At 40.3% G+C, this 26,946-nt stretch overlaps 1 protein-coding gene across 1 annotated transcript; it reads left to right on the top strand. All coding sequences in view use genetic code 11, as the record gives it.

The window, feature by feature from the left end:
• Positions 1-1,577: 1,577 nt before the first annotated feature.
• On the top strand, positions 1,578-26,578 carry EGR_02988 (Calmodulin-regulated spectrin-associated protein 1-B; the record flags this gene model as incomplete). Its single annotated transcript, XM_024492237.1, has 30 exons — positions 1,578-1,620; positions 2,054-2,166; positions 6,674-6,759; positions 6,827-6,995; positions 8,436-8,568; positions 8,956-9,092; positions 9,238-9,490; positions 10,214-10,629; positions 10,995-11,043; positions 11,712-11,823; positions 13,200-13,416; positions 13,903-14,178; positions 14,769-15,313; positions 17,964-18,053; positions 18,516-19,005; positions 19,832-19,987; positions 20,358-20,540; positions 20,823-21,213; positions 21,712-21,905; positions 22,520-22,683; positions 23,005-23,166; positions 23,783-23,984; positions 24,761-24,912; positions 25,220-25,289; positions 25,330-25,492; positions 25,531-25,581; positions 25,764-25,928; positions 25,960-26,039; positions 26,111-26,218; positions 26,453-26,578. 30 exons carry the CDS (start codon positions 1,578-1,580, stop codon positions 26,576-26,578), a joined length of 5,496 nt encoding a protein of 1,831 aa, XP_024353432.1.
• Between the last annotated feature and the right edge of the window lie 368 nt (positions 26,579-26,946).

Here is a 26,946-nt window from a genome sequence, read left to right as displayed (position 1 = left end):
GTGTGCATTTTTCTGAAACTAATAATTACCGCCTGATTGACCACGTGTGTTTAAAAAAGTCCCATCTCAAATCTGCCACTACATTCCATTCAAAAACAAAGATTCCACCGAACGTAAGGCACTTAATACAATGGCACTTCTTTGCTTAGAAAACATCATCAATATGATTATGCTTCCAATCACACAATGAATTTCAGCAAAATTTTCGAATATCGAAAAAACCTTGAACATGAGGGTCTTTTGAAATTTCTACCATTTGGGATAGCCTTGACTGGAAGGTTTACAGTCAAAAATATTACGGTTATTTAGCCTACTAGTAATAAATCAGAATGAGCCCCTGCACAGCAACGCAACACAGAACAGCTTTCTCAGTCTTTACAAGTTACCAAAGAATGTCATCTACATTGTCAGTCTTTTCTCCAGCACCTAATTGGTGTATGCTTGGAAAAAGTGGATCGGAAAATTTGCAGCAGGAGTACTTACTGATCTATTACAAGGAGCAAGTCCAAGTGCTTCCCGAATAAGAGATGTCCTCCTCCACTCGGCCTTTTCTCTCCAGGGGTATTAAAATCATACGTGGAAGAGAGAAATAATAAATCCATAGCATTAATAACGCACAAGAGGATTGGGGAATTACAAGCCTGCATCAAAGGCCGTGCCACACAGCGGAAGTGCAGCCACAAAGAGAGAGACATACTTGCCTAATTAAACACGGACCCATCAAACACAAACCCTTGTTGCCTAAACGATGGGGTCGAGTAGGTGTATGTTCGAACTGATTAAGTTTATACATCTGCATTGTCTATAAGTATGCAAATACGTGAGAAGCCTCGCAACAGTTGTAGGTATTCAACGGGACCCGAGACCTTCCTGAAGACGAAGGAAGACATAACACTAGGATAGAGCATAAACATTAGCATACAGAATGTTATAGGGCTACCGGCGCGGCCCGAAGGCCTGCCAACCGGCGTAGCACAATGCCAAATTTCAAAGCGGCTCTTCACCAAAACAGGGAGTTACCCAACGTATTACACAGTATTTGGTATCATTCGGTGTCCATATGTTGTGGCAACCTGGGCTTTGCCAGATGCCACAATGAGACTTTTATTGAAAGGAACGTGTATTAATAACACACAGAAGAGCTGAAAGATTACAAGCTTGGTCCAAGGGCGAAGCTGCACAGCAAGCGGCCTACCTGCACAGACTCAGTAGCCTCTGCAGTTAAGCAAAATGGCAAAACACTGTGCTGTGAATTCAATTTAGTTCAGTGCAGTAAAAAGACCTTAAAAATAATAACAAATTAATTACAAATTTTTAAACTTTTGTAAACAGCTCTTTAGTACACCGACATTTCTTTGTGCAATTTCTATTAAAAATAGGATACAAGTCGTAAATTCATATTTTTTTGGAGGCGGAATGCTGTTTCACTTTGATCTGCTTTTAATTTTTAAATTTAGGATTTATTTGAGGTTGCACTGTGCACCGCCTATTTCGGACGCCCCAGTCACGTTGGGGGTTGGTGGTCTTTGCTTACAAGTGGTCATGGATCCTTCAAAATTATCTGATTTGCCTGCATTATGTTGGATTGTTGGCTGCGCTGTTCCTATAAATGCATCGTCGGTTTGTAAATACCTGTTTGATAGAGGATCTGTTAGTGTCATCTTGTTAATCATGACACGTCATAGAATTGCCTCAAACCCCAGCTTAAAACGAGTCTCATCAGCTGTCAATTGTATGCTGCTGCACTCTCGAATATATTTCACTCAGAAAGGACTGCGTGGCGGTGTACGTTTTGCATTTTTCAAGATTTGTATACTGGTAGCAGTTTTATGCATTTGAGTATTTCTTAATGGCTTGACTGAGAGAGAAATTTTGTTTTTTTGTTTTTGATTTTTAAGACTATTGAAATGAGCTTACTAGGCGGAGTAATGTATCCTGTAGCCTGGTCATGCACACATTGTATTTTCCTGGTATACTTAGCCAAGGTTGTTGGCTATACTGTAATTTATTTCAAATTTTACATGCTTATTGACATCTAATGCTAACGTCCCAGCTTTTACGGCGATCTATGAACAACTACGGGTTAATAATGTCGGTTGTTTGCCAGATGTTAAGAGATTGTGTGGTACACTGGAGGAGGCTGCGAACAAAAATGAATTTTGTCAGGTAAGTTTAAGAATTTAAATTGACAAATGTAGTGACTTTTCTTTGTTTTTAGAAGCGTTAGTGCCATCTTTGGTAGTTTCACCTAATTTCCCTTGTTCTTACATTTCATAATTGAAAAATATGGCCTCCACAATATGGCTTAAGAATTCAGATGCATCCCCATTTAACTAAAGAGCATTCGGTATAGTGCATGGGTATTATTTAGGAAGCACTCATCAAGTAGCTCGGCCAATATTGACGGTGAGAATTTAGTGGTTCAATTATTCTGGCTCCATCATGCATAGCCATGCTAAAATGAAATTATCTGTGAAGCATCTACATGGTATTTCCCTTCAGATCTTGTGGTTAGTTTTATGTACTTGGGTATGTATATGCCAGGTTTTGTTGATGTTACTGCTAGTTATGCTTGCGAATGATCTTTTTAGTTATGACGTGCCCATTGAATCAGTCATACTGCAGCCCCTCAAACGCCCCTTTGTGCCTTATACATGGTTAAAAGGTTTGAAGCTATCGGTCCTAATCGAAGGCGCTAAGTAATATTTCAGTATCTACACTGCGTGAAACGGTAAATATTGCTAGTGTTAATGGAAATATGCTAAATGGAGTCGAACCTGGGGGGCACATGCTGATCGACCACAAGGCAAATCACTATAGCGACCCTAGGCGCTTTCACTGAATGCGCCAGCTAAGATGCCTGACTTGGCGCAATAGGCGTTGATCAATAACCCGCGTGGCAGCGGTGCGCGCGTGTGTTCACTTGGTCGCGCGCTTGCGCAGATACGGTCGTCCAAACTAACCTTCCTGTATGATTGTCCCCTTTATGCTATCCCTATACTCAGAAAATCCAAAGGAAATGCATATCTCCGCATAAATAACGACTTTTGTTGTCACCGTATCAATAATAATCCGCCTTAAGGAACGATTTTCTGTGTTAAATTTTCAATATAGCTGATCTACCACTTGGAATCGATGAAGAATTTGACTATTTTAGATTATGATATATCTTGATTTGGGATTCCTACCCATATGATAAGATAGGTGCATGAAAATGCGTCTGAACTTCAATTACATTGCACACACAATCTCGCTACTGATAGATTCGAAAGCCGGAATCCCGCTTTCTGTGAAACGCTGAGCGAATTTATTACCGAAGTCATGTGTTCCCACAACTTAATGCGCTCATTTGAAAGGGTATCCTTCTGAAATTTCCGTTTTTAGGCATAGAATGTCTTCTATGGAACTTTTTACATTTGAAGATGTATCCCTTCATTGAATTGACAAATTCACGCTTTCTAGAATTCAATAAAGGAAATCGCAAATCTTACCGCCTGATTCAAATTTGTTTTAGTTTATTTGGATAACAAACACTTATGCTTTGTTTTGTGCTTGGTTGTTATTATTTCTAACAAGTGCGATTCCATCTGAATCAAGCGTTCGCACGCACAGCTTTCTACTCTTCGCCGTAAAATGAGTCAATGCCATCGTCGGTGGTTTCCGCACCCGAGAGAAAGCTTTAATCTTGTCACTTTTCTACTGCTTTTACTCTGGCATAGTCATGCTTATCTGCTATTTTGTACAATTCGCATTAACTTTGCCCACTTTTCAAAAAACAGTAGGTAAACTTTCCTCCTTAAAACTGATTTAAGAGTGAATTAGTAAATGGTTTCAGTACTTTTTTATATGCATTGTTGATAAAAGTTTTGTGAGAATAGCTTGAGTGTGTCCATTGCTAAATTTTTCCTGAATCTTCGAACAAAAAACTCACATTCGATGGTGAACCCATGGCCCATGAAACAAATGGCAACCCTTTGGCAATCAATCATTTATGCTTTAGGTACAACTACACTTTCCCATATTCCTTAAGCGTTTAGCAAATTAAGTTAGAATTTGGTTCCAGATTCGTTAAATCTCTGCGCCAGGTGGCTTAGAAAAGAGGCTGCTGGAAGTCAGATAGCCGAGAAATAACGTTGGCAGACGTCAGTTTCACCTAATGCATATACCTCTGTTGCGATCACTACTGGAACACACCGAGTGACTAATCGGATGGATTGGCATTCTAGCTAACGCGTAAACTTCCTACTTCAGCATTTTTTGGGAACCTTTAGTTTGTTAAAGAATAAAATGAACTCCTCAACCAGTACGGTTGAATGTCATGATTCCAGAGATAATATTTTCTTCTCAAAAAAAGTACTGTTTTAGTGAACTGAACCGATCTCTTTGCTAGCTATCCCTCGTCACGTAGACGGCGCTCTAGGACTACTGTGCATGCTTTTCACAATTGGTACGCGCATCTTCGTAATATTTCTTTTATTTTTCGCCAAAAAACAACAATTATAGTATTAAGGGTGATATGCTATTCCTTTTCATCCCGCAATTTCATACATAGGTTTACTCACTTCACATAGGACATCTATTCATTTCCTTTGTTTTCATGAATTCTCCCTTCGACATTTTTCGTTCGATTAAGGCACAAGAGGCGGTGTCTCTTAGTTCATGTGGTAGATTGGATCACTTCAGTATTTAGGAAATGCCAAATTATACGAGATAGCTTCATTCCTTCCTGTCTGAGAATTAGTCGAGTCCCAATAAAATGGTCGGAAAGGATTACTCATTTTTATTTCTACCTCTGATTGAGAAAATTAACACAAACCAAGCAGGTCATAAATCACAAGCTACGACATAAATTATTCTTAAATAAATGAAATTGAAATGAAGGCAATGAAGCAATTCACTGAGGTTCTCACATTAATCGGGGAATATTAGTTCGAAATGCACCAAATGCTCGATGTCATAAGTATAATGTATGGGAACATGCCTTCGTATCTGAGCCCTCTTTTGTGTGTCGCTTCTACCCCAACTTTTCATTAACAGTGGAAAGTGGATCCTTGCATCCCAATAGACTCCAAAGTTCCTCCTTTTGAATTGCAACTGATGCTCGGTAGCACTTTAGCCGAGAGTCTTCTGTTTGTTCTATAACCTATCGTATTTTAGAATGGCATTCATGAAACACCGTTAGGGCATCACTAGGACCCATTCGCATTCGTAGTTCATATCAGTGCCACTTAAATGCTTTTTGGTATACTATAGCAGTTGGCTATTCCCCCTCTAAGTGTTTAATGAGTTCGCCTTAAAGGGTCCGTTCACATGCCTAAAAACTGAATCAAATGCTCTACATTAAATGGATTCTTTCAATTACTCCAGTCATCTGCTTCCTATTTTTGGTTGGAGGGTTTTTGGCATTTAATATTGTGTCCGAACTTTTAAGGAATTCGGCTAGTAAATGGCAAAAGTCACCTAAAAGAAATTTTTTTCATCCGTTTTTTCAGTAGTTTGTGGTTTTAAAGGCCTCATTACATTTAAGTAAACACAAAAACTAATCCATCACCTGTTTACCTTCAAAAGGGGGGACGTGTACTGAGGAACGAGCACCACTGTAACTGACGAATACAATAACAGCCGAGTTACTACAGTGGCTATCGGCTACTAGTCAAAACTAATACCAGGCATGTTTATTCTCCTGACTCCATTTGCGTTCACCTATATTATCATCCAATTTATCGTCTTTCTCGACTATTCAATGTTGTTTATTCCTTTCATAAATTTAAGTATGTGTTTTTGTTATTAAATCTTATCTAGGTGCTTCCACCTAGGCAAACGCAGCCTGAGCTCCTCTTTAGTGGTTCATTCCTACAACGTGCCACTCCACATCCACGGTTGATAGTAGTGCATATGCAAATTTTCACGAAATCTATGGTCCTTATTTTTGCGGCGACTGAATCTTGCATATAGCAAGCCTGAACTGTGCATAGTCTTTAATGGTACTGGGATACTTTATCTCAATATGGAACAATGTGAATCCCCCGTCTTTTTTTCAACTTCCCCTAATTTCAATGGCCGCGACTTTCTATTTTGTTGTATCTTAAGTTCATTCGAAGTTGACGGTATTCCCAATAGGAAACATTCCATGTGATGGACAAATCTGAGGTGGCATGTACTTACATCGAGCTGCACTTTTTACATTTAAATAGGGAATTTTCCAACTTAGGTTACTGACTCATTTCATTTAAATGAGTATACCATTTCGTTTGGAGTAGAGCTTCCCTTTTTTAAGCGACTGTTGCTGTGCAAACAACAATGCACATAACCATATTCACGCTCATTCTATCATTGTAAGGTGTAGTTTTTGATACTACTTGGCCCCTAAAATCGCGCGTTTTGAGGGAAATTTACTCAATGACATTTGACTTTAAACAAATTTGAACTAGTTTTAAAAGTGGTTTAATTTTTTCGTTGATTGTGCAGAATACCATATATGCAGATTCACAATCAATTTCTGGTTTTTGGGGGAATCTCTAGCTCTGTGAAGCATGCAAATGAGTTGTTTATCTTGTTTTTTTTTTCTGTTTCCACTACGCCCCATTTTCTGGTCCATTGACATCAAATTGATGTACTCGTTGTAATCCGAAGTAATTGGGAATCTTAAACCCACCCTGCATTCCCCTTTCAGGCGACACATGTAGCCCTTATTGAATGCTTAATGAGGCTGAGCATTACGAAGTTGGCTGCTCCTGTGAGTTTGGAGGGAGAGATACGGTAAGCCAAAGCTGTATTCATGCTCATACCCATTCCCTTCCTAATTTAATACTTGCATCACTTTCAGACGTCTCATTGAGATGCATCCACAGTTGAAAAACGTCGTTGATTTGTCCAGTTCCCAGCCCATCGAGTCATGCTCAGCTGAGATAGTGGAACTATACAGTCATCACATCCACTTATGGTTACTATCAGTTGCATGGATTGTGATACCGGAGTTGCTGCAGAATAGACAGGTATAATGATTTGATCATCTCTTTCGTTTTAAACGAGTTTATCTGAAAATACTTTCAATGCAAAATAGCTAAATAGCTCTTGCATCTCAGTGGATTTGAACTCTATGTATGGATCTGTCAAAACGGTTCCTCAAACTAGGCAATGTATTGAATTCACTTTTATTAAAACAAAGATAAATACTGGGCAAAAGTTGTACATTGCAGTGCATACTAAGCCGGTGTATTTCGATACCGAATATCAAGCGAACTCTACAATTTTCTGCCTACTTAGTTGCCTTTCGTGATTGATCCCTCTACCGCTTGATATCGCCGGAGTTTTAACTAACACTCGTTTATTCACATCAGTTTAAAATTTTGTCATCAAAACTTGGTGCACTTGCATCGTAAATAACTCAGACCTTAAATATTGTGTGTAATTCTTTGCGCTTTATTATTTAAATGCATTTCAAGCTATTTAGCATCACACGTCTCAATACTTACTAACGTTTATCACTTTGATAAGTTTATTTTACTGGCTTGGTCTGTATCTTATTCCTCCCAGTAAGATAGATGACCCATATAATACACTTTTTCTCGCTATGAAATGTGTCGAACTAAAGTTTAAACGTCTGTTTTGCTGTCATCTTGCTCAAATAAACGTCTCCGGTTTAAAGACGTCAATCAAAGCCCCAATTTCCTTCTCCTCTACCCATATGAGGCGTAAAGTCTTTGTAATGATGAGGTTCCTCTCATTTCTCCTCAGTTCACCCATCAGCACCCAATGAACTCATCCGAGCGCCTTTATTTATCCCTAATTTAGTAAATGGACACCCACAATGGCCAAAGAGCTTGCAATCGCGGATATGTGATAGTTCATTTGCGTTTGATAGAACTCAGAAAGTAATTACAATTGAATTTCATTAACTCTCATCGTCCATATACCTCTACCTGTCTATCCCTCCTTCTATCTATCTACCCACCCACCTATCAGTCATCATCAATTTATCTACTTATTCATCTTTATTGTGCTAAGCGATGTTGTAGGAATGTGTAAATTCAACTCTGACGCTGAGAAAAGTTACATTTCATTCTTTATTTGATCACTAATTCATATTATACAACTAAATATATTTGATGGGGTATATTTCTTGCAATAAATCTCTTATTTATCACCCTATATTATCCTGAAACAGAAAAAAATGGGATCATGAATCTGAATTCTGAAAAGTGACACGATGTGTCTCTGACTAAATTGGGAACGCCTTTTTTACGCACAAATTGGTCGTACAATTGAATTCACCACTTGGACAGTCAATGTCATCTTTCCTTCTCTTGCATTTGATTTTTAATTTATGTGATATATTATGAGCATTACTTTTTAAGAATTCACTAAAAAGTAAATGACCAACTTTCATTCACTGCAAATGTACCCCACACGATCCCCTTGGTTGTCCTCAAAAGGTCAGGGGGATCGACCATGGAGTGCTTATTCGAGGGCTTGGCTTCATATCGTTGCTCTCGTGTGCAGCATACTACTATCGCTCCAACATCGGAAAAGTGGTGCCGACGCGTTCCAGGCCGTTGTTAGATACAGGTACTTATTAACTTAACAGTAGTTCCCACCTTACACTAAAATTCAATCCTGCATCTTCGACTCCCACTGCCTCTGTTTGCAATGGTAGTCGAGGTGTTTTACATTAAAGTGGATCGTTGCCTTAGTTATTGCATGTCAATCGAGAGGTCACTTAACTCATTCGTATTTCATTGCCAAACCGAACTATGGTAGATGCCTATATTACATAATATGGTCGGTAAATTGGATGCCTTAAAATCACTTTCCGTGAATTTGTTGCACAAGCGCACGGATTAGAACGTAGAGCGCTAAGCCCCGTGGTGCGGTGGGATGCGTAATCCACACATTTACCCTGATCTTGCAAGCGACAGCTTCATCCTGTGATTGGCTCCTCTCAAACATTCATAGCTCCTTGCCTGGATGCGCAATTAGCTGCAATGTCCGCGACGAATGAACCAATGAAAGGGGATCCAATGCTAGAGGACGACCAGTTGAATGCACCGCGCCTCTTTGCCACCCTCGGAGGCATTTTAGAGGAGAAAAAGGTAGCATCTTATTTCAAACAGTCAACCTTTTCAAGGTAGTTTTTTTTATTCGCTCCATTTTCAGCAAAGTAGTTAACCCTTTTTTGGCGAAATTTGGTTTTTTTTTTGCTACGATCATGAACTGCAAACATTTTCGCCGTTGAAGGGGAGTGGTGGCAAACCAGATCCGCCTCACATCAGCCTGATCACTGCTGCCCTCTGCGCTTTGCCGCACTTTGTTGGTAGTACGGGCGTGGTTTTCTCTGATTTATCAGCCCTCTGTTCGAGTGCGGCCCTCTTCCATTGGTTTACGGGGTCTAAATGGTCAAGACCTGCACTAGGTCAGCTTGAGCGCATTAACTCTCATCCCACTTCTCAAGAGGTTCCGTCGCCCAGTGAGACTGCTCTAAAAAACAGCAGTAAGGATTTATTATATAACTTTACATTTGACTTCACCTCAACCGCCTTAGAAGTATTTTGTCACAGTCCTAAGCATGATGTCTAAAGCATATTGTCCTCCGATGCTTTGAAGATAGAATGATGGTGTACGGCGATATTATGGAAAATTGGAGTTTGTTTATTATTGTCAATGACATTGATAACATCTTTTTTTGGATTATCGCCTTAACAGCGGTTGATGCAGTCCTTATTTGATCAAGTTGTCAGGTGAATTAAACTTGTCAATGTGCTTCATGCGCGGCTCCTTAAGTCCTTGCATCAGAGTACCCATAGAGGAGGAAATTCGAATAAGTAGTCCCAACCCTTTCTTTTTAATTAAAACAATAAAATTCCTACTTTATAGTTATACCTACCCGATTAGTAAGTTCCATTTGTCGCTTTCAATGGCACCTATGAGGTTGGTTTCGTGTGGGTGGTAAATCATAATTCTAGTCTTTCACTATCTACGGGAATGGTCTTTACGGGTTTTTATATTTGTCCGCCTCCCATATTGTTTAGAGCACTGAAGCTTCCCCCGGAAATTATTTGTATTCACAAGTTTTTTCAAGAACTACGCTAATCAGAAATTGCATTGCAATAAAAAGTAATGGCATTTATTAATTACAAGTTACTCCACTTTCCCGGATGATTCAGTGCTCATTCTGGTTCTAATTCATATTTAAAACGATTGATTCGTTATTTAGTTGCTCTACAGATTCTTGTCCGTTCATCTGGTGGCTTCGCAAAGAAAGCGCGACCAGCGAACCCAGACAATATTCCAGCTGCACTCGTTGATCTCAATACGGTGGAGCAGTTGGTCAGCAGCACAACCTCTGACACATCCGAGGGCAGCAAGTCGACCGAAAAGCAACAACAGGAGGACGTTCTTCTAAGTGAGCTGGCCTGTACCGCAGCCTTAGCCGTTGTCGACTCACCCAGCGGCGACGGCATCGGCTCCAGTGATGCACAGAAAATCAAAGTATTTCCCAATCTCTCTCCTCCCCTGAAGCGAACAAACGCAGGAAGTACAAACATGAATGCATTCTTTTTGAACAAGAGTGGCAAGGCTGTTTTCACTGCTTCCCTTCGTCGGTCCCCCGCCTGCGTTGCATTCAAAATGGTGAGACTACGCACTTAAATAAATATTTTATGAGGATTAGTTTATTTCTTTTGCGTTTTTAATGATTTCTAAAGTTAAAATTTTTCTGTTTTTCAACGTTGAATAGCAGAGTTAAATTCCCGAGTCAATACGATGTATATGTGTAAATTGCCCGCGTGCGAAAAATATGGGAATTTGTGGGAAGAAATTTAAATATTCACCCGACTGTAGGCAATGCATAACATAGTTGCTGTAAGAGTACAGATAACTTAGACAAAATTACTGCTAAACGACTTCCCGTCTGCATGTATGTATGTATGATGTACGCATTTCTCGATTAATTCAATCAAGCGAATTTAATCAGATAAGCGACGTCTTCATTTTAGAATTCACCCCGAATTGATGATTCTCCCGGTTCCAACACTCTTGAAACAGGTATGCCAGTCACTTTTGGAGGGTGATTTTGGATATCCGTTAAAACCCACCTTAATGGCTACCTTGACGCAATCATAAGAATGACTTAATAATATGCTTTAGAAATATTATGTCCTTTTAAAGATTACATTAAAGCGTTGTTCCTTGTCAATAACACCAATTGGTCATTTTATGCGCTTGTGGGTTCTAGTCTTTTCAACAAATGCGGTGGTCAAAGGATGTCTAAAAATGAATATTTCTTCCACTTATCACAATGCTGAATTAATCACGCATTTAAATTTGCATTAACTGGCGAAAAACTACGAGCAAACCTGGAAACGACTTCATTCCAGAATAGATTTATTTTCCAATGCGTTTCTATTATCTTAATTAGTCCAAAAACTTAGTGCAAAGGACACGTTGCCTACGTTTGTATTTCATTGAAGTTTTATAAGTAAACTCGTTCTCGCTTCAGACTAATAATTTTAACGATACGAGTTAATTCTTTGCTTTTGGATGTTTCATCTATCGCACTCGCTAAGGTTATTAATGGAGCTCATTTTTTATGCTCCCATGGCAATTCGCAATCCCACTGATGCAATTTTGTAAAAGCTCTCTAAAATGCCAAAAAAGAAGTTCGTTTATTTCAAAGTATCTCCGTATCTGCATCATTCATTCTTCCACAGCAGAAGAAACCACGCTGACGTTGCTAACTCAGATGACCGCATCCGCCACCCAACTCCTTACTTCACAGAAAAGCGTGGCGACATCTCGGAACTGTAAGCGTGCAGGAAAAACAAAGTAAATTTTTAGTTTAAACAATTCAACTAACTAAATCCCATATTTTGAACTCCTATCTATTTGAACTTTGACATGCGCTGATTGCACAAACTTCTTTTTCATTATTCAATTTATTACTGCTGCCTTCACAGAATCGTCTTGTGAATTATTCTAGTTAGGTTCTCGGAATATCAGCGAAACTGGTTTATTTGAAAAGTACTTTGATCCACTATGTTGCCAAGACAGTATTTTTTGAAAACCTTTCATCTTCCTCTTCAATCGCTTTACCTTGCAACTGAGTGTTTATCATGGAAATCCTAAAACAATATCCTAAAATTGTTAGGGCTGTAAAATTACCTAAAAACCACTTGGGAAAGTAGGTAAACTGACTTTTGGTGGACGCTTCTTTTTATTTGTGAGAATTTCAACTGCTAATCTTAGCTGTCCTAAGGTGGAGGTGTCTCTACAAATGTATGTAAGCAACTAGGCTATGATAATTTTTTTCCACTTTATAAAGATTGGTCAAAACTGATAGTAATATGATCTTTTCCGTTTCTTTGAGCTCGGAGCAGCACGATCTAACTAGATTTTAAAGAATATTTTATATTTATTGCTAAGTGATATCGTCAGCCATGTAAGCAATCTCTGAGACCACTGAGAACACTTGAATAAGGCTAATGACTACCACGAATCTTTCTATGCCAAAGTAAACTTAGAAAGTGGTATCTGTAATAATCTCAAACTATCGTACATAGTTCTAAACGAAGGCTACTTGAGCAAATGTTAGTTTTGATAAGGAATATGCCTAATTATTTCTGCGCAGTTCAAGAATGAAAACATTTATTCGTAGCAGTACTGTGGCTGTTCAATATTTGTATGACGCTTCTGAATGGTAAATAGTGGTGATTTGTTTGTTCAAGCTTGATATTCTTGAAATTCACTAATGCAATGTGAGGCACGAGGAATCCGGAGATTGACATTTGCATTCTTTCATTTTGGATGTTTTTAGCACCAACACTATTTTTTAGCTAAAGTAATTTCACCCCCAATTTTGTACCTGAGAAGCTCAAAGAAGACGCTGGGGACCTGTGTGGACATTCGCAATTAAGTCAACTACACAGAAACGAGGTTTGATTAAGCGATGTATTTTGCTGAAAATCCCATTCAATGCAGGCTTTAACGAATACCGATACGTGTGAATCACATTCCATGTGATGCGAAAGGGACATCGTTTTTCGTCTTAAGTGTCATACTCAGTAAGGTTGCGTCGGAAACGTATGACATTTGTTGAGCGTTATACTTTGGAGAACTAAAAGATTAAGTAGAATCATTGCTGTTATAAAGCTCCCATTGGTAATCGGTGAATGATTACACGTGTGTCTTTTAACTCAAACAAGTTGGACGGAGAGGGCTCGACAGGGTGAGGAGAAGCGAAGTCATTCGGTGGCGGCAACGCCGACGGAGACTGGTAAGGGCTCGGCGGCGCTGCGGCTCTCGTTGGACCAGCAACGTCGCACCATCGAGGCCAACCGGCAGCGAGCGCTCCGGCAGGGTGACAAGGTTGCCGCCCATCGTAATCAAGCCGCTTTTTTGGCCCTCCTTCATTCTTCTCAGGTATGATCCTTCTCTCCGTTCCTGTCTACTTTTTAAAGTCCAATTTTTTGCCTGGCATATTGTTCATACTGATATAGAGTTTAAATGAATCGATATATTACTCCTCTTTTGGTGCTTTCAGAGCCACTTTTACATTTTCAAACGCCGGAATTCTAGCTCTAGTAAATCTAATGAACAAATGAGGTGTTTTGGTGGTTCAGCTTCAGATTAATCATCAAGCATCAGGTGGACGCATGTTGTTTGAGTCAGAAACGCTGTCTCCCCAAAATAGATGCCACTGGGTATATTTCCTACCTTTTAAAATTGATTATAACGAATACTTACATATTCGGATGCTCGCGAATAAACCGGATCCTACTCATGTTTTAGCATATGCTCTCAGACATGGAGCCAAATGTGATTGGCTCCCGGCTGAAGGTGGCATGTGATTAAATCATGTGCACACGTGTGTGTGTATGTGCGTGGTGTATGTGCATTACCTTACAGAAGCGTCGTCGCCAAGGTGCTAACTACGAAGGCCCATCTCTTGCTGAAGAGGAAGAAAGCGGAAACTCACAAAAGTATAACGACGACTTCACAGTGAGTCAAAGTGATCTGCCTCCTAAAGATTCTGCCGAGGAAGAAGCAGAAGGGGAGTGCGTGGTGAAGGAAAAATCTGAGCAAAATTATTCAAGTTCTTCGGTGCCGGATGTAGAAACCACTGATATGGAAGACTTTTCATCCAGTTGCGTGCCCGATCAAGCTGAAATGTCGTCTAATGGGGTAAGATTTACGAATCATTTCAAATTCTCACCTTTTATTCACTCAATTGACGTAGTTTCAAAATACTTAATGAGAGCACGAAACGTTTATTAGTCGTTTATCTACTAGTGTAGTAGATGATCTGGTGGTGGGAAAGTTGCGTGATAAAGTCCTGAGCTAATTACGTCTGTTTAGATTTTACTTCCTACCATCAAGACGTTCCAAAAAGCCAGTCCTCTGTTCTTTTTCTATTTGCATTACAACTTTTGCATTTTATGCACTACTGATTTTTGTGATATCGGGAAGAGAGGCTAATTCTGCCATAGCTTTCCACTTGACACTTAAGACCACATTTTGTCTAAGGGCATTTTAGAAAGGAATCTCGCTAGATGTTTCAGAATATGCAGTAACTGACATACCGGTAATCCTGATCAATGTAGGCCATAACCTTAGACTATGTGAGTTCCGTCTCAGTTAACGTACTCGTAGGCAGTATGAACGAGAAAAAGTGCGATAAAAGTGTGGTATTACTGACCTTATGGAAAATCTTATATTGCCTGCATAATTCAAACACTTAGTTAAAAATCTATACTTCCATTCATTCCTTTAAGGCAACCCGAGAATCCCCCATTCACTGCTCTTCTCCTGTAAAAAGTCCTCAGTCAGAAGAAATCCCGACTCCTCGGATGAATCGTCGACGCAGCTCTTGCTCCACCTCCTCACCCTCATCGCCGAATGAAGAAATTGATCCCGAGGAGCATCGCTCGGTCTCACGTCGTCGACACTACCACCGCCTCAATTATGAGCAGCCTGTACAATCTGCCCGAATCCACTATCGCCCCGAGAGTTGCTGCTTCCAGTGCTCGCACTGCAACGCCCAAGACTACTACAGTTCCATGCCTCGACGCAGACACAGAGGGCGGATGGAAGCAAACGTAGATGATGGTACTTTGGAAGAGAATGTCGACTATGAGGAACTTTATGGAACCATGCCCAGACGGCGAGTACCCAAACCTCCACGTGGTGTGAGACAATATTGCTGCTCTGGGAATAATTATCGACGTGGTAGAGAATTCTCTCCTGAAGATCGCAAAGAGAATGATGGTATCCTCGTCAATGAAACTGCTTCAGAAATTTACTGGAATACGCATTTGGGGTTAGTTATGTTAGGCTTTTTTTTGAATGTGTCGCAGATTATTTTTTTAGTTATAACTAACAGGTACTTAAAGGCCAGAAGAGTTACCCTAACCACATCCTCTTTCCCACTTCTGATTTACCGTTTAATCCATCTCTTGATTCATTTAGCACGGCCTGATATAGACGGTTTAGGACCGAAATTTCTAATTTTTTCTATTTGAGGTTTTCGCTCAGTAGCAATTGCGCTGATCGCACTTTCAGAGCTTTGTGATTTTTGAAGATAGTTTGCATTTTCCAATTCCCAAAACTTTGAAATCGCAATGTCGCAGATGCTTGTCAGCTACTAACATTGAGTAAACTTTAAAATCCCTGAGCTAGTCATTTATCCAGCAAAAATGTTTGAATTATCAAATCTGCTACAAAACCGCATTTAATGTGATCTTAGTGCTTTTTGCTGGCTGTGGGAGCGCGCATGATTTCTGGTGTGGAGGCGTAAGCACGTGAGGAGTGCCGTTGGTAATGCAGTCCGCGGCATCATCGACGTTCGCATTGCTGCGCCCTGTGCACCAATGAGGTGGCACTTTCCCCGCGTAAGCAGGCGGGCAAGCGGACGGGTTGGCAGGCAGGCAGACAGGCGAAGGCCGGCCTACACTCTTCAAGCTCGGCGCGCACCCGTGGATGGTTGTCACGCGTGTGAAGCCTTAGTCAGAATTCACGCATGGATGATTGGTCACATAATCTCACTGCAATGCGTGAAATGATGTCACGTCATGCCAAACCACGGGAAAGTAACAACTCGTAGAACGATTTGAGCGAAACCTGTTTTAGATCTTAGTCCCATCACGGGGTAGTAAGCATGGCTACATGCACATGGGCATTCACAGACGGGACAATGCAGAGCCGTGTTCCAGCCACCTAGGCATACATCAGAACTGTTTCTGTGCTTTCGATTTTTCCTTCGTATGGTGCATCCATAAGATAAACGCAGTCTGTTTTTTAATTCCATTTCCTGCCGTTGCATTTAGTTTACGCGTAAGGAAAATCAGGCAATGATATTTTTCGCCCCCTTTTAAGGGACCATAACATCTAGCTTGTGGTCAGATTATTTCGATATTCATTTAATCAGTGGCACTTTCACAGAATATTATTTTATGCTATGTGATTAATTAGAAGGTGCAAGCGCTGATTTGATTCTTTTTCTGTTAGAAGCATAAATCCACCGATTCTGCTCCCCCGTTTCATTTGATAAGTACAACAAAAACAGAAATGATAGAAGCAACCATATTTATCTCCTTTGTAGTTGCATTAAGATCTTTCCAGTGTTTCAAGCTTAGTCCAGGACCTAGTGCATCTGAAAAATTTGATTTCCCTTTTAACGTCGACTTAAAGGCCACTGTCTCTCTCTATGGCTAAGTTCTTCACACAGTATGATTGTCTTCATTTTGTTTTCAGTAGCTTTCCTTTGAATGTTTTAGACGGCCTGGTCCAATTATACTGGAGTAGAGTAACTAAGTATAAGGAGGTTTTTTCAATGCATTTTTTGATACTAATTCTGCACTATAAGTACACTTAATGTAGTTTGTATTTTTGGATCTGATTTAGAAGCACTAAATTTAATTTTAAATCTTAGATATGTTTGTTTACTTAATCGTCAGTGTCCGAGTGGAGAATGGGTCCTCTCCTATGTGTGCAGATTGAGATACACATGTATTTTGGAAAATTTTGGACCATCATCACTAATTCTCTAAATTCCATTTCAAAAGCTTACGCAAATGTCCGTGTTTTGATGGACCCAACATTTGAAGTCACGTTCATTCACCGATTCCAACAATGGAAAATAAAATGCCAATCTGATTATTTTAAAGTGGTTGATTGAATACAATAAAGGGGAGCAAATAGTACATTCGGTTTTGAATGTTTATATTTTTGGACTTAGAAAGTGGCAAACCCCTAAGCATTGACAAGTTGGAGTGAATTGCCCTTTCATATTTACCTTTGACGTCTGAGTGGAATTGATGATCCGCGTATGCACCCAATAATTGGAATACCTTGCTAGCGTGGAAGATTTTAAAATGAATTCAAACGTTTGGAAACCTCCTGGCTTCGCACGCCTACTTTCGGTGAGGTGGTTGATCGTGAGAAGGTCCTTGAATGAGAAATCGCCTTTGCTTAGCTGTAGACGATAGGGCGTCAATTTTACTGGTGGGTGCCTCACCTGGCTCATTCATTAATGCGCACAGGCTTTTGGAGTAAGGCACGTTTGTACTTGCCTCTAGCCTTCTAGTTATAATTTTCGGATCGCTACAGAATAAAATTAAACATTCTCAATATCCAATTGATTTAATTAATTATCCAACGAAAATATTTCCTACGTTACTTTGCATGTTTTTTTAGGGTTATTTGACTATCTATACCATCCTATGACCTATCCATACTCCTGAATGCGCTATGATTGCTTGAATGTTGACATTAGTTTATTCCATTTTAAGACAAAAAAATGGTTCTGCGAACTTTTTGTCGAACTTCTTGCAACATTATTTGCAGTTTATTCTGCAATTTTCAAAATGAATAATTAGGTTTCCATATTTTCGGTTAGGTTAATTGTGGTAATTTTTTTAGCAATGTATGTTGCGGATTATCTCATACGCTTCCTCAATGATCAATTTCAGCCTTGAGTATTCCATATTTTGGAGTAGTCGCCTTCTCTCTTCCGCCGTCGAGTTCTCGCGTCCATTGTATTTCAAATGCAGGTTAAAGACGTGAGAATCTCGTGTTGCTTAATGCTGAGCTTTCATTTTTCCGAGTCTCACTAGCATTGGTCATGCAATTTCATACATTTGCCAAGCGATTTTACTGTTGAATGGCCTGCTTTTAGCAGCGGTTATAAAGGGACGTATGCGTTGGTAATGATGTTTTGCGATAAGACAGCTCTTTTAATAGTGTTTTGTTTTCACAGATAGATACTATTGTTTTTAACCATATCCCTCATTAAAAATGGTAAACCCTAGCAAAGGACATTATTTGTTTCACTAAAAATAATTATTAAAGTACCACAGGTGGTGAGTCGGGGTGGCATTTTTTAAAGCTGCTACAGACTTGAAAAGTGAAATGTAATGCTATTTTCCAAAATATCAGTATAAGATTTAGAGCGACTCCAGTAGAACACCTGATACCAGTGCATGAGACAATCGTTGTTTTCCTTCCATCCTGCTAATATTTAGTCGAAGAAGGACTCCTTCGAGCCAGCATCTACGCCAATGCCAACTGGGAGCTCTCGACTCTGGCGAGGAATTTAGCTACCCCGTGTGCACTTCTGCCCTCCCTCCTCGACCGCATCGCTTAGAGTTAAATCACCTGGGGAAGTCGGCGGGAACCGGTCTAGACGCTCTTGTGATAGCGGAGCTCGCGCGCTCAGTGACTACACTTCGCTCTGACATTGAACGTCTCACTGCACAGCAACTCTCCCTGTGCACTGACCTCCGCGACACCGATCCGACGAGGTCTGTCCCACCAGTTGGATCTGCCCACTCCTCCCACCTGCATCCGGCTGTCACACCCTCCAGCAGCACCCGCGCCATGTGGAGCACGAGGACCCCCCTGCGGTATCCCTCCCAGTGCGACGTGCGGAACAACGGCGACGATCACGTGGATGCCGATTCTCCCGACCATATGACCAGTGAAAAGCATCCACTTGAGAAAATCTCCCTTTCTGTAAGGTTCTGACCCTGCTGCACCTCCATGAAATGTATTGCTATGCCGTAGTTTTTTTTGCCTTGTTTCCTCTCGAAGAATACGGAATCATTCGTTTCAGAAGATTTGTCTTAGAATCCTTAAGAAGGTCATTTGTTTCCAAAAGAGGATTTACAGTTTGAATGCGGTACCAAAAAGGTTTCAATACAGAGCGAAATCTATGTTTTCATTAATGTATTATTCTTGACTCCGTCAACGATATGTCTTTGCTGATGCAATTTTATAGTTTTGAGATATATTGTAGCATATATTTTATGCAAAATTCCCATATGCCTATGCAAACTTCCTTTTACTCATCTGAGTGACTAAAAGGTACTTTTTGTTGGTGTCACATGATGCCGTACCAGGCGCATTTAAGGGGATCAGAACCTCCTCCGAACAGTCTCTCAGGGCTTGTAAATTCCACAAAATGTCTTCAAAATAATAACTTTAAATAATGGAACCGGGATAAAAGTTTGTTTAAAGAATAATATCGTTCATACATTATATCTTGTTAATTTGATCTCGGTACTTGTCAATCGCTTTGGTGGAGAACCAGCACACTAATATTTGTCTTTTTGTATGAATTTATCCTAGCTATTGCTGTACAAGTAGCGTTCAATCCGGCTTGCAAAAATGCTTATTAAACTTTCATCGCTATGGGGTAAAATTAACGACTAATCCACTACATCACATACCGTGAGGAGATTGCGTTGTCATTAAGTATGATTGACACGACATGAATACTCCTATGGCATCGAATAAACATAGATTTCTCAGATATTCCGTTAATTATAATAACTTATAGACCCCAGAGATTAAACCGTTGGAACCGATATCACCTCCCGAGTCAAGAGCAACGGATGATCACATCGAGGCTGCAATCGAATCTCCATCTCCAGAGCCCGAAGTCATCAAACCTGCTGAAAAGCTCTTTATTACCTTTGAAAATCCCACCTCGGAGGTTTGTTCCTCCTTTGTCTATTTTCCACAGTTATCTGACATGTTACATAACCATGAGTTTCCAAAGGACAAGGCCTCGTTGCTTGTCACGATAATGGGAATGGATTTGTGGCGAATTTGCCATTTGCTCATGGTGTTTGGCTTAACAGGTTCAGTGAGGGAAATTGTTGCCTTTCTTACTCAAATATATCGTTACTTTATACTGACAATGCTAAGGTGTTTCTTAGATAATTTTACTAAGTAATGTTTTTGCAGATTTATTAACGAGATATTATTTAGTAGTGAAGCTGAGGGTACTAAGTTAAAGAATTTATTAAGGCAAAGATTGTTTATCATTTTTAATAATTAAACTAGTTTTTAATGAATGACAGCGTCTCCAACGAGCACGAGAGCGTCTTGAGGCTCGCAGAGCGGCCGATCGCTCTAGACTGACTGAAAGCGCCTTGCGCGCCCGCATGGCTGATCAGGAGTCACAGTTCCTGTCGGAATTATCCGAAATGGCGAGAAACGTCTCTATTCTCCCTACAGATGATGTCTTTTCCACAGATATAGAGGTAAAATCCTTGTTCTATTGAACAAACTTTGGCGTAATTAGCAGATAAAGTGCAGAAAGTAGTTTGGCTGCCGTTGGTAATGATTAAACTGTAGTTGAAAGGCGGCATGATCTCGCCAACTTTGCACGGTTCTTTTGCCTGGTATGTGTTAAATGGATATTCACTATGGTGTTACGCTTTTACTTGTAGCTGATACCATAAAATTTGTTTAGAATTATCTAGTTAAGCATTTGTAATCATTTATGAAAATATAAATAAGAGGTCCGATTTGCTTTTATTCAGCCCGAAAATTCAGGCTTTCCTGTGCATACAACGAATGACAACGGGACAGCCAGTAACGGCGAAGGTGGATCAGTGGATTCAGCTATTCCCCCGAAACCCACCTGCCCGACCTCGGCACTACTCCGAGACACCTCTGCTACCGCTACCGCTGCACGACGAAAGACATCTGCTGGCGCTGCCCGCGTTAGTGGTAGCGGTCGGAACTCGCGATCGGCTTCACTCTGCCAATTGAATGTTCGCAGTTCGGTCACATCGAGCAGCGGGAACCGATCCACTACTGCTGGACGCGTGACTTCAACCAATGATAGAGAGAATGCTACATCCGTTGGACGTCAAAGATCTGCATCACGACGGTCCATCAATCAACTTAGCAATGGACCCAGTCTCTCTTGTAAGGCTCACATGCATGTCGGCTTTTCAAATTATTATTGGTTTGATAATATCTCAAAGAGTATTTACTTGCGGTCCTTCTACCACTTGAAATATTATTAAAGATTAGTACCATAAGCTCTTTGCATGCATGTTAATTTGTTTAATTAGCCTCACTTTCATTTACTTATTGTTATAGCTTCCAGTTCATTAATGTGATCCCCTGTTACCTGAGATATCTCCCACGCAAATTTGATCTTACTCCATGTTCATAATCAAAATTTACTGGAAAAAACTACTTTATCACATGGTATGGTGTGAGCAGTATGGATCTGCTCATGTGATCCTTGAGATTGCTTTATAGGGGAAATTTTGAGAATAAACTTAATTTCCCTGCTAGAGTCTTAGCTGCAGTAACAACTGATATGGTAAATGTTTTCGTGAATACAAAGTAGTAGCTTGTTTTTTTTCTGACAATAACATCTTTGAGCTGCCTTATAGACTTTTCGAAATTTATTAGCTCTTCATCGACTGGAGAACGGCGAAGGAAGTACCTACAGCGGGCCAGGTTTTCCAATAGCTGGAATCCAATCACAACCACGTCTCTACGTAAAGCCAAAGTCAAAGTCGAATCGGCAGGTGATTGTAAACGCAATTTCACACTGCTGCCTTGCTGGAACCGTGAATGAACCTGCAAAGAAGTTGGCATTGCAGGTAAGCCGAATCCATCCCATTTTTCACATTTATTCAGCTTATTAAGGCACTCTGTAAGACCCACTCCTATTGTTACTATTGTGATGAAGCTTTTGTCAATTAATTTAAAATGGACTATGAATCTGTAAGAAATTTGAGTTCTAATTTTTGTCAATCGCGGTTTCTAGTTGGCAAGACAGATGTGACTGTATTTAAATATTAAAAAACCAAAGCACAATGAATGCATTTTAAGCAACCTCGAATGTTCACTAGGCGTATTTTTGAGTTGGATAAAACGCTTGCACTTTATCCTATTGTTTGCAACTAGCTTTGATCCAGTAAAGTTTGCTTCTTCTGCAAACTTCGGGGCTATGATCTTTCGATTACGAACAAATCAACTCTTACAGTGAGATTAAAAAATCTAAGCCAGAATTACGGACTGTCGATGTATGTAGCCCTTGCATACATTGCACTGAGTCGTGCGCATGGAAACGCTACGAGCGTTAGCCGATCCTGCTGCTATTGACAGCTTACATTACCTTGACTACCACAAGCTTATGGGCCAAAAGCTCGGGTGATGTGGATCAATCTTGGCAGTGCGCAGCTCTGTTAATCATGGGCTCTTTGTTTGCTAGGAGCTCGCTGCTGTGGATGGATCGCATTTCATCGTTCTTTTCCGAGATAGCAGATGCCAATACCGTGCTCTATACGCCTTTGATTTTGAAACAGAGGAACTCAAATTCATCTGCGGCAACGGCCCCCGGAAAATTACTCATAATATGTGTGATAAGTTTTTCAAGTAAGCCTATTCTCTGCAAAATGAATAAGCTCTCTCACAGTAGTACCGATTAAATTCACATCTACCTTCTTCTTTTGACCGCTAGCAATTGATAGCATTGCTAACTACAAACGCTACATTGCATCTTAGCTACTTCATAATCAGTCTGATGAAAAATGGTAGCGTTTGAACAGCACTGGAACGCTAAATACGAACAAAAATGACGAGTTGATTGAATGCTTCATTTAACCGACCAGTGCTAAAACGTGACAGCACCGCGGTTGATTAAATGTGACATAAATGACCCACGACCTGAATGTTTGCTGATTTTTTTGTGTTTAGGTACAACAGTGGGGCGAAACAGTTTAGTGAGATCACCTCCACAAAGCACCTGAGCGCAGTGGTCGACGCGGTCACAATCCAGAATTCCTGGTGGATGCGATCGCCACCATTGCACAGCAACGCTGCGCGAGCCACTGCATCAGCAGTGTCGGATGTTTCTAAGTCCTGACTCAAGTTCATTTTGTAAAGAAGAGCGGAAGAGAAAGTGCATTTCACCTACCGCCTTTCATTCACCCGACCCCCTCAATTCCCATCAGCTGACGCGCAGCGCCTCAATATGAATTTGGTGCCCACACTTTGCTCTTCGTTTTCCCCATGAATTGCACATTGAACCAAGAAAGGCACATATTTTCTCTGTCGCTTCTTGCAAAGAATTCACACATCCTCGTCGCACGGTACTGTACCTATTCTTTGAGTTCCTTATTATGATTTGGCGATGGTATCATGTACATGCTGCTCATGGTGTTAACAACCTTTCTATTTCATATTGACGGTTTGAAGTTCAGTAAATTAACAAAAGTTCAGAGTAATTGTATATTGCTTATCGCAAATTGGGGCGCCTCACCAAATTGGCAAATACATGGAGTTTATTTGTGAGATCAATAAGCTAAACTTGGCTTCGTTAAAGCTAGTAACCGCGATCGCGACTGTAGTGAGATTCGGCTTTGCGTCCACCTGGTCTACGCATTCAAACATGTTGTTTACCTTGGGGTTTTATTATTCGAATGCCATCCCGCGGGATGCCATTAAAGAACCAGATGCTAGTGCCTCTGTTAAGCAATGAATTCAACAGAAAAAACAACATGGTAATTTGGGCTCGACAGGAAATAGTTGAAGTCACCAACGTTCGAAAGGTTTTCAATTGTCAGAAGTACTTCATCTTCTGTGCAGCACCCCGAGTCTTCGGTGAATTCGTACTGAACCCAAGCAGTGTAGAGGAACGTGCAGAGCTGGGATTCTACGCCATGGTCGGAACGGAAGTACTGTAATACGATAGTGGTTTATCCCTCGGTTCTGGTGAGGCGCCACATTTGTACTTTGAATTAGCCCCCTTGTACCTCGCTGGGCGGGCTGGCCCTTTGGGCCATGCCAATAGCCCAGACACCTTCTCCGTGCTGAATATATATATATATCCTGCCCGAGTATTGTGTCTTCTTTCGTCTTCAGGGAGTCTCGGGACGCTACAGTACAATCCAGGAAGACCGAAGTGGTCGCATCGTTAATTGCTTCATTCACATGCCTTTCCTAGTTCGTCTCAACGGTATCGAGCAATACCTGAAATAGATGCAGGCCACAGTATTTCGACATTTCGTTTAGCTATTTGTTTAACGGCTATTAAGCATTAAATATGCTGGCAACTTGTAAAAATGCGCATCGTTCCTGTTTTTTTCACGTGGATATTATTTGGCCCTTTTATGCAAAATATGGGTGCAAATACATGTAGAAGAATCCTTTACAACATTAAAGAGCTAATAAATATTTAATCGTGTATAACAAATGACATAACTTTAGTCTAATTAATACAGTGTTATTTGCAGTTAAAGTTGAGCGGAATTTTAATGAACGTACATTTTTATGGCAATTTTACGGCACATATCAAATTCATCCGAAATTTGCACCGAAATTTAGTAATGCAGCAGCACATACAAAGACCATGAGTAATTATTCAAGTAAAGGGCTGGGGGTTTGCAACCGCTGGGGTAAATATCGAAGCTTTATAGGGAGTAATATAATCGACATCCTGTCTGGCAATTAGTTGGATTGCATCGCTGCTGGTGTGTATTATAGCGCACTTGTGTTTTGCATTTTTCACAGAAGGGGGTTGCACTCTATTTCTCTTGTTACCGATTGCGTGCTATCAGATGAGACCCGGGGTTATTGTTTGAACTTATTAAAGACGTTTAGTAAGTAACCTAGTCATTGACTCTTCATTTGTTTCTCAGGTAGCTGAGTATTTGTTTTTTGAAGCCACCCTAGTAACTCAAATGTCACCTGACTTCTGTTTATACCGCCTTTTTCGCTGTGCGTCGGGTAAAAGACGTTTTCCTATGTCGCACAATTCGTGTAAATTAGTATCCTTGTTATAATTCTTAGTACTTGTGTTTCGTTCACCTTTTATGACCTAGTAACATGGAGCTGAATACCAATAGAATTGTCCAAGAACTGCTGCATTGTGCGTTTTCTCATTTGCATTTCATGCTTTGTATTGTTAGAGTTGTCGCATGGAAGTTATTCTACTTAAATCTACCAGTGAAGACGCGTATTCTCGTGAAGCTGACCCATACGTAAATGTTCGCTAACCGTTTCCTTCATCATTCGTTTCAGTTCTTAAAGTCTTGTGAAATTTCCGTAGAACTTATTAAAACAGTATCATTTTCTATACGCGGGTGTCTCTTTGAACAACTTTACAAGTGGAGATCGTCTTATAGTTGTGTTGTTTTCTGCAGTCAACAAGCTGTTCACTCATACGCTTCCACAAACTTGATCGGTATTTTCTGATTTCTTTTCTTACATCCCTCCCCAAAGGTCTTCCTGAGGACTTGTGCTTTACTGTTGGACCCGCTACTTCTTCTGCAGGTATCTATTTTGCAGTTTTTGGGATGTTTTCTAAGCAATCTGTCTTTTGCTTGATCCTCGGATTTTAGAAACGCATGGTAAATGGATTCCTAGAGTGCATAGAAACATATCATTCATTTTTAGTAGAGGTTCTTATTTTCATTTCCTTCCTATAAAGGCTGCAAGGAATTCATTTCTTTCAGCTAGCAAGTTGGGTTTCAAAACAACAGGTTCTCATACTGGCAATGCCAAAAATTTGGCGAAATTTATACTTGATAATTATGCTGAAGAAGTCTCAAAGAAACCGATTCTCTTACTTACTGGAGCAAGACATAGTCCTGTTTTGCCAAATAGATTGCGTGAAGCCGGTAGGTTGCTTTTTATCGCAAATTTCTGTAGGCTTATTAGTGGAAGAAGTCGTCCTGTACAGTTCTGCTCCGAACCCAGATTTCGAGACTCAGCTCTCTTCATTGTTGAAGGTAAGGTGCTCTTTGTTAACCTTTACGATTTTAACCTAAGTTTATTTCCTAATTTGTTGTGTAATCGGTAGAAGGGAGAAAACCGTTCGCAGTACCTGGTGTTCTTCAGTCCATCAGGTGTCGAACTGGCACGGCCTATTTTGTCTAAATTCCTTTCGGAACCAAATTCCGCCCTACGGGTTAGTCGTACTTTAGTGGTATTAGATTATTTGTTTCATCCGTACAATTCGGATGGATATATCATCATCTCGATTCACTAATCTGGTTATGCCGTTGGAAGTTAATTGCACGCGAAACAAGTCTAAACAATAAAACCAGTTATTTACTTCGATTTTTAGGGGAGAGGTTTGCGTAAAACATTGTATCATAATTGTGTTTTCATCTTTTCACCTTCAATGGGACTTTATCTCTAGATCATTGCAATCGGACCCACTACCGCAGCGAATATTGAAGCCCTTCACCTTCCATTGACAGCCGTCTGTCAATCGCCGACCCCGGAGAGCTTGCTTGAGTGCCTACTTCAGGTCCTTCCTCACTGAAGTTTGATTTGTCCCACTATGCGCCCCTCCGTCGTACGATGGAGGGGGATAATGCATCACCAAATATAACACCAAACTATCAAAATTAGTTGGCCAGTCTCCTTTCTGATTTTAATAAGTAACTTGTATTTTTCGGCAGTAATTATTCGTCTAATAAGCTATGACGTGTTTAAACTCTGTTCTTGTGTATTACACGTTTTATATACGGAGAATTTCATGACGGGTTAAAAGTACTTATAACGAATCCGAAGTTTTGCGTTTTTGAACGGGCTGCTGATATATTCACACTGACAGAATACTGCTACTTTATATAAGATGAGAATAACTACCGTACAAACCCTTTCTCTTCACGTTTGCAAGCAGGCTTG

This window comes from Echinococcus granulosus, assembly GCF_000524195.1.
Source record: "Echinococcus granulosus chromosome Unknown EG_S00014, whole genome shotgun sequence".
NCBI classification, from domain to species: Eukaryota; Metazoa; Platyhelminthes; class Cestoda; order Cyclophyllidea; family Taeniidae; genus Echinococcus; species Echinococcus granulosus.
Note: the sequence above shows the minus strand (reverse complement) of the source record. Positions and strands in the feature narration are given on the sequence as shown.